The sequence below is a fragment of the Limulus polyphemus genome, unplaced genomic scaffold, assembly GCF_000517525.1.
Source record: "Limulus polyphemus unplaced genomic scaffold, Limulus_polyphemus-2.1.2 Scaffold1125, whole genome shotgun sequence".
NCBI classification, from domain to species: Eukaryota; Metazoa; Arthropoda; class Merostomata; order Xiphosura; family Limulidae; genus Limulus; species Limulus polyphemus.
Genome location: NW_013666735.1, coordinates 92,330 through 100,547, shown reverse-complemented (window position 1 = coordinate 100,547; position 8,218 = coordinate 92,330). Strand labels below are relative to the sequence as shown.

Genomic DNA, 8,218 nt, shown 5'->3' with positions numbered 1-8,218 from the left:
GAATGCATTGTTACCAAAATGCACTGGCTTTTCTATATATGTAGATTTTCATTAGCTTGCCCCATTAAAAAGATGCGCACGCGTATGCACGCAAATAAGCACGTTCATGTATATTTGTCTATCTGTGATTTCTATTTATAATATAAGAAACCACTTCTTTTCTATGTGAGTTTTCGCTTGCTTGCCTCATTAAAAAGATCTGCACGTGCATGGATAAGATAAGTAATACCCAGGTGAACACCCTCAGGGTCCACTTAGTATGTGTGCAAAATTTCAAGTTTCTAGGTTCTTTCCTCTTGGAGTATGACAGTCACACATACAGACAGACAGACTGATTGATACGCACGTGCGTACGCGCAGGCGCATACGGACGCACGTGCGTGTCTATCTCTCTGCTTGTCTGTGTTTTCTATTTGTAATATAAGGATCCATTTCTATTCTATGTGGTTTTTCCCTACTTTTCCCCATTAAAAAGTTTCGCATGTGCCTGCGCGTGGACAAGATAAGTAATACCCAGGTACACAGGATCAGGCTCACTTACTATGAGTGCAGAATTTCAGGTTTCTAGATTCTTTCTTCTTGGAGCTATGGCAGACACACTTCTTTTTTATGTGGCCTTTCGCTAGCTTGCCTCATTAAAAGGATGCGCACGCGTGTGCGCGCATTCACGTGGATAAGATAAGTAATACCCAGGTGCACACCCTCAGTATGGGTGCAAAATTTAAGGTATCTAGGTTCTTTCCCTTTGGAGCTATGGCAGTCAGACTTCTTTTCTATGTGGATTTTCGCTACCTTGCCTCGTAAAAAAAGATGCGCGCATACACGTGGTTAAGTAATAATCCTCAGGTGCACACCCTCAGGGTCCACTTAGTATGTGTGCAAAATTTCAGGTTTCTATGTTGTTTAATCTTGGAGTCACACACACACACACACATAGACACGTCCTTTTATTATTCTAGATAATATTAAAAGGGGAGGTCTGTGGGTCTGTGTGTGTTTGTGCCTGACCACCATAACTCTAAGAGGAAAGAATGTAGAATCCTGCAATCTTGCACACACATATTAAGTGTACCATTAGAGTGTGCACCTGAGTATTATTACTTATTCACGTGTGTTCGCGCATGCGTATCTTTCTAGCTAGAAAAAATCCACATAGAAAAGAAGTGTGACCACCATAGCTCCAAGAGGAAAGAACCTAGATACCTGTGCACCTTATTTAATTACTTAATCTTATCAAAATTTTCATCCATACCAAATGAACCCTGAGGGTGTGCACCTGGGTATTGCTACTGAGTCACTAGGGTGTCGATAGTAAATTACTTAAATCATAAAAGTGCTATTGAACTATTTGTTTATTCTTAGAATAATTACCATTTAATTCTATACAATGATCTTTTCATGCTGTCTCCAATGGCTCAGCGGTTAGTCTACAGACTTAAAACACCAAAATCCGGGGTTCGATTCTATATATTAATTGGGAGACGCAAGTTAGAACTTTGAAACATCTTACACCAATTACCTAAATGTAACACTGACAGTACAATCGTTTCACGTAGTTTGTTTTTGTTGGTAAGTACAAAGCTACACATTGGGATATCTTGTGCTCTGCTCACCACGGAATCGAAACCCGATTTTTAGCGTTATAAAACTTCACTGCTGAGCCACCGGGTAGCATATTACATAGTAGAGTTGGTTTTTACCACTTGTTTCATTGTAGTTAAATTAAATATTTTGCAAACACGAATACTGCTATTTCTTCTTTGATTTTATTCATGGGTTCTTAGAATTACCTAGAAAACATTACAAAAAAGCAATTTTGATCAATATTTGTGAAGTTAAACATTTATAAAATATGTGTAATTATCATAATCTTTCGAATGAGTTTTCCTTCTGATAATCTAAACTTAATTCTTATAATTGTACTCTTTGACCGTATGTGCTCATATATATTTCAGTAGTCTAGCGGATTTAATATTGTACACACACACACATATATATATATATATATTACTTTTCTATAAATATGTTTCACGTTGTGATTCCTAGATGACAGCACCTTCTCTAACGTAAATTTTCATTTATCGATTGTTAGCGTCAGCTGGAATACAAATAGCCGCGAAAGAGGTACACACCACAGAGGCAGTCGTAGTCGCTGTTGGCCTTAATAACTAGAAGTTGGGCCTATAATGCGACATTGGAAATTTTGTAAAACCTCATCACGCGTCCTTAAACGTAATTTTTGCAACATTTCTTAAAATCTGGACGATAGGATTTCGGAAAATCTGCGACCAATACCGAATGTGGAGAAACTGAACACTGAAAAACTTGTTTGCACTACTTCGGTTGATGAAGTTTCCCCTCTCATCTTTTACGAAGTAGCATTTTAATTAGATCCTCGTCAGTGGACTTCATCTTGTCTACCTTCAAACACACAGTATGTCTTTGACATCTAATGGAGATGGGCTGCAGGAGGTTCGCCTATCGAGCTTTCCGTCAGTGGTGGAACTGAATGTCGGCGGAGTATTCTACACGACCTCCATAAGCACATTGACAAAAGAACCAAATTCCCTTCTAGGACAAATGTTTACCGGCGAAGGCGGAAAGACAGCGATGCGAGATTCTAAAGGAAAGTTTTTCATTGATCGAGATGGTGTGATCTTCCGATATATTTTGGACTATCTTCGAAATCAGAAGGTGCTCCTTCCCGAAAACTTCCACGAGCGTGAACGCTTGAAGCAAGAAGCCGAGTATTTCATGCTTCCAGGTATGGTGGCTAATATTGAAGCTCTTCCCTCAACTTCCCATTCCCACCGGGTACCTTTCAGCCTAGCAGCAGCTTCTCATATTTCCCGACCTCCTGGATATATAACGGTTGGCTACCGAGGAACCTTCGCCTTTGGTCGAGACGGATTGGCAGACGTCAAATTTCGGAAACTCACTCGCATCTTGGTTTGTGGAAAGGTTGGTCTCTGTCGTGAGGTATTTGGAGAAAACCTAAATGAAAGCCGAGATCCAGACAGATGTAACATGGACCGTTACACGGCACGATTCTTCCTGAAACATAATTTTTTGGAGCAGGCTTTCGACGATCTTAACGGAGCTAGCTTCCGCTGTGTTGCAGCTGCAGGTTCCGGAACGGCATGTGGGGGTACCGGCGAACCACTTAAACCTGGAATGGATTCAGAAGAGAATCGGTGGAACCACTACAACGAGTTTGTGTTTGTCAGGCCATAATCTCTAGTTGTTCGTTACCAGAGATCACCTGGGTAACACCAGGATTATCGTGGCTTGTATTTGCACAAGGCTTCTGTGCGAAAGCAAAATAGTGTTGATTTTCAAATGAGACACGAAAACTTTATTCTTTCATTCATCTATTAGATGTGATCCCATTTTGTACAATTGTTTAATTGTTGAATTGCTTCTGAGAGCTAGGCCTATTGATCTGGAAGAACAGGATGAGTATATTTTCGTATAGTTTCTTCAAAAGCTACTGGAGTGTCATGGTAGGATAATTTGTCATTAACATTGAGGATAAAAACAACAGTGATTAGAAAATTGGAATTGCACATTTTTCTACCATGTTACTGCATTGTAGTGTTTTGAAAAGGAGAACGAGTAGAGAGGCTAAAGGATAATTATGATAAAACTTGGCTGGATATGTTAATAATATTAAGAATGTTTCGATTTATTTTGTTTTAATACTATTGTAATTTGCTTGATATGTATTCGTCTCCAAGACAGACTAACAGCCACTGATTATTGTTTTTTTCATTTCACGAAGAACTTTGTGGAGACATATAGTTTCACACTAACAGTATAAGCTATTTTATGAATGTTGTGGTGGCCTTTCCTAGGTTTCTAAACAACTGGACAAACATTTCTGTATTGTTAAAGCGGAAAATAAGAAGACACAATTATTTTGAGACCAGGCGTAGCCGAGTATTTAACGTTCTTGTACTGTAAATCCAGGTATTCATGACTCGCGTCCCATTTCCCCAAAAACATAATCTGCATTTTGGGGCCGTGGGTGCGCTTTGAGAAAAAAGTTAGACCCATCTCTTTGGTCAGATAATAGAAGATCAAGAGCTCGTGAGTACTATGGAGTAGTTCCTTTCCCTCTAATCTATCAGTTCATGATTATGGGGGGAGGGGTATGCGCAGATAGTAATTTGTGTAGATTTGAATAAAAATTTTCAAATAAACCAACGATTATTTTATTGTGTTTTGAGCCAGAAGAGAGATGGGTTACATGACAAATAGTGGGGCTGTTCTTGTGCTTCATCTCTCTTTTGAAATGTTGAAAATTGTTGACCTATCCATCCTTCCACAAGAGAGTTTCAGTTAAGTAGTTGAAACCATTTAAGTTTAGATTAGAGCATGTCAAGTATTTCAATAAATTCGAACGACGGACTAAGACATAGTAACTGCTACTTCTACTATTAGAAACAAAGAGCATATATACAAAATAGTCAAAAAGTATACAACAGAAACGAATAGGTTTGGCTTGTAGATATACCTTAAACCTGACCTTAAATTTATTTTACTCTTTTCTAAGTGCCTGGCTGCAACCTTCCTTAATTTGTAGCAGATTCTGTTATGTTCGCTAAAACTGAAAGTCATCTATCACAGAAGGGGCTCAATATAGTGATGTTTCTAATATAAAATTTTTCTGCATTGTAAATCTGTCACACTTATGATTCTAAAAAAATATTATCTAATTAATGTTGATTTACCGTACTGAACGAGGGGAACTAATCGTGATATCTAGATTTGTTGACTTAAATAAATATCTAATAGTAGGGTTTTAAGCACCTAGCTTATCATGCAATCTCGTTAACATAGACAGAGAAAGTATGAAGTCATTCTGTGTCACCTACTTCGAGGTTTAGATTAGGGATACTGAAATGATAAATCTCTGTTGCTCTTGCTAGGACTATATAATATATGTCTTATAATGTCTTTTTCAACTTTTCTTTTATATGAAAGATAGCCTTAGACTTTGAGTTGGTGCATGCAAATTTTTTTTCTTTTTTCACACGAAACTAACAACAGTATTTCCCCCATTGTACAGCTATATTAATACTAAAATCACGAATATTTTCTTGTGTGAACGGTAAAGCTTGAAACTCTGTCTTAAAGTTTAAGCGCATTTTAGAGCTGTGAGTAATAGCTAGCGGCTAGTTAAAGATAAATACTAATCATACCTGGAATTGATTTTTATGTATTGTGAGAAATTGTGCCAACTCTCTGAGTCTGGATGAATGGGAACAAAACAACTAATTTTCATTGAGTTATCCATATCGGGATTCGGTAGGCCTAGTATAACCATTTTAACTTTACCTATCCATATCGGAATTCATTAGGCCTAGTATAACCATTTTAACTTTAGCTATCCGTATCGGAATTCAGTAAGCCTAATATAACCACTTTAACTTTTCCTATCAATTCAGAATTCAGTAGGCCTAGTATAACCATTTTAACTTTACCTGTCCATATAGGAATTCAGTAGGCCTAGTATAACCATTTTAACTTTTGCTATTCAATTCAGAATTCAGTAGGCCTAGTATAACCATTTTAACTTTAGCTATCCGTATTGGCATTCAGCATGTCTAGCGTAACTCATTTTAATTTTAGCTACTATGGCATGGTTCAACAGTCCTAACAAGTGTGATTAAAATCTCCTATGACTTCATATGTTTTGAATCACACCTCAGTATTAATTTGAACACTTGAAGCACAAGTATTGTTTCTGATATCTATGGACTGATACTTAAAACTGGAGCCACTCTTGTGGAATTTTTCCAAAGTTATAAAACTTTAAAATTACTTCCGACAAATATAGATTTTGTGTTACTATTGAAATAGAATACATAGACTACATTGCGTTGAAAGATGACACGGGGAGTAGGCAGAAATCAATAAAGGGGGCGTTACTTTTTTAAGAAAAAGGAAATGAGTGGTGAGGTCATACGGGGGGGGGGGTGAGGGCATTACCCTCTCGGGAAAATTTTGTAATTTTCCTTGAAAATGATGCATTTTGATGTATCTGGGGCTGTTTTTACACCATATAAATGCGTTTTAAAAAGATACGGGCGCAACGATCGCACCCCTTTGCCCACACCCATGTGAGAGAATATAACATGTCTGCAAATAAGCGAAATCGAAGTTAAAAGCTGTCATGGCATGAAAATATCAGATGTCTTCATGTTTTCCAAAATCTTTTTCAAGTGTCAGTTGTCTTCTTCGCTTTAACAAATAATTTTAGTCAGTATTTAGAAACTTAGGAAGAAAAACCTAAAAGTTAAAACTAAAATGATTATTTGTAGTTATGAATTATAAATCTAGAAATGTGGAATTGAATTACAAATTCAACTAATTCAGTCAAAGATGGGTAGTTTACGTTGTATATTGTAAGTCACATACTATATATTTCCCGGTAATCAAGTTATATATTGTGTTGTTCATTGTGATACATTTAACGTTATAAAAATGTTACAGATTATCTAGACAAAAGTGTTAACTTTTTTTTTGGTAACAAAAATAATTAAAGTGTTAGCTATATAATACCTGTGCTGTAAACAAATAACGGACAAAATATAGATGTTTCAGTAGTTCAATGGTAACGTTGATTTTTTTATTGATAATATGATTGTTTAGTATTAGTGACACAGTTGTTGTTGGCACTTTGATTTCTCTAATGTTCTTTATTTTATCTATTCAAAACACATTGGTTTGAATATGTTTTTTTTTAAAGTCTCTTTACAATACTTTCATGATTCGATGTATTTTATTCAACCAGAAACATCTATGTAAATCTGTATTAGATATTATAGATATAGATTTAAAGGTCTTACTTGTTTTACATAAATCACGAGATTTGGTCAATTATTAGCTAGGCCTCTCACTCGCAACCTCTTTCAATATTTCTTCTAATGTAATTGTGTATCGTATTCAGCGTTTGGCTATTGGATGTTCTAATAAACCTGTATACCATGCAAAAATAAATGACTATATAATGAGACTCGAGAAGTTTAGAAAATTTAATGTTTAACTTTGATATTTACGATAAAACTCACTTCTTACCTGATGTTACACGCAATCAGAGAATGTAATATTCGGTCAAGGAAAAGCCGATTTGTAAACTATATATTACTCTATAAAAGTAAGCTTGATTCATTTAAGTATTAGTAACTAATAAGACGGATTAACATAATAAAGTCGGAAAGAAAGATTAATCAGTTGATTACAAACGCAGTTGTTATTTTCCCAACGTTAAATATTAGTTTCGTGTTTAAAAAGTTACATAAGAACTTACGACTTACAATAAAGGGTAGCTAAGAACGACGGACTTTTCCATAGGCACCTAACCGGAGGGGAGGACACGTGCTACTTTACTTTGAATATTTCCTGTTTTTCGTTTTATAATTAAAGACTGGAGTCCGCTTTGAAACTGTATAACATAGAAGACTGCAGTGCGACCCATCTAGGTATAATGTGGCTATAGATAGATGTCCAGGACGTGTAAATTGTTTTTTTTTTAATGTTACATCAAATAATATAATGTTTGGCCCCTAATGAACTGTGAAAATTAGTACATATAATACATATTAAGCAGGAAGATGCAAGTGCAAAAATTGGTGGAGACGGTTAATATGCACACAATGAAGAACGTTTTACAACCCACCTACTTTGCTAGACTTGTAATGTTCTACATATGTCAGAACGCCCCACACTGATTCCTACATACTAGCACGGAGCTGGGTGTGGCTAATGAGTTGGACTGTGAATCTGATAGCCCATGGTTCGCGTTACCATTACTGCAAAAACGCGCTCCACACTTTGGGGCTGTGGATGCGCTATAATAGCGACGGTCAAATCTCACTATTTGATTAGAGTAGGCGAAAGGTGCTGTTGACTAGCTGCCTTCCCTCTAACCTTATCTGCGCTAACCCTTTGAGAGAATATCGTAAACAAATGAATATAACGGAACACCATAAATGACGTAAACTATAATTCCATTTACACCAATACAACATACATATCTATGTTAATACTTCCAAACCAGCACATCATAAATGACGTAAAGTATAATTCCATTTACACCAATACAACATACATATCTATGTTAATACTTCTAAACCAGCACATCATAAATAACGTAAAGTATAATTCCATTTACACCAATACAACATACATATCTATGTTAATACTTCCAAAC

General features: G+C 36.2%; 1 protein-coding gene across 1 annotated transcript; it reads left to right on the top strand.

The window, feature by feature from the left end:
- Nucleotides 1–2,139: 2,139 nt before the first annotated feature.
- Nucleotides 2,140–7,021, top strand: LOC106462246 (BTB/POZ domain-containing protein KCTD12-like). The gene has a single exon (XM_022389443.1). The coding sequence runs from the start codon at nucleotides 2,437–2,439 to the stop codon at nucleotides 3,232–3,234; it is 798 nt and encodes a 265-aa protein (XP_022245151.1). The 5' UTR covers nucleotides 2,140–2,436; the 3' UTR covers nucleotides 3,235–7,021.
- Nucleotides 7,022–8,218: the final 1,197 nt, after the last annotated feature.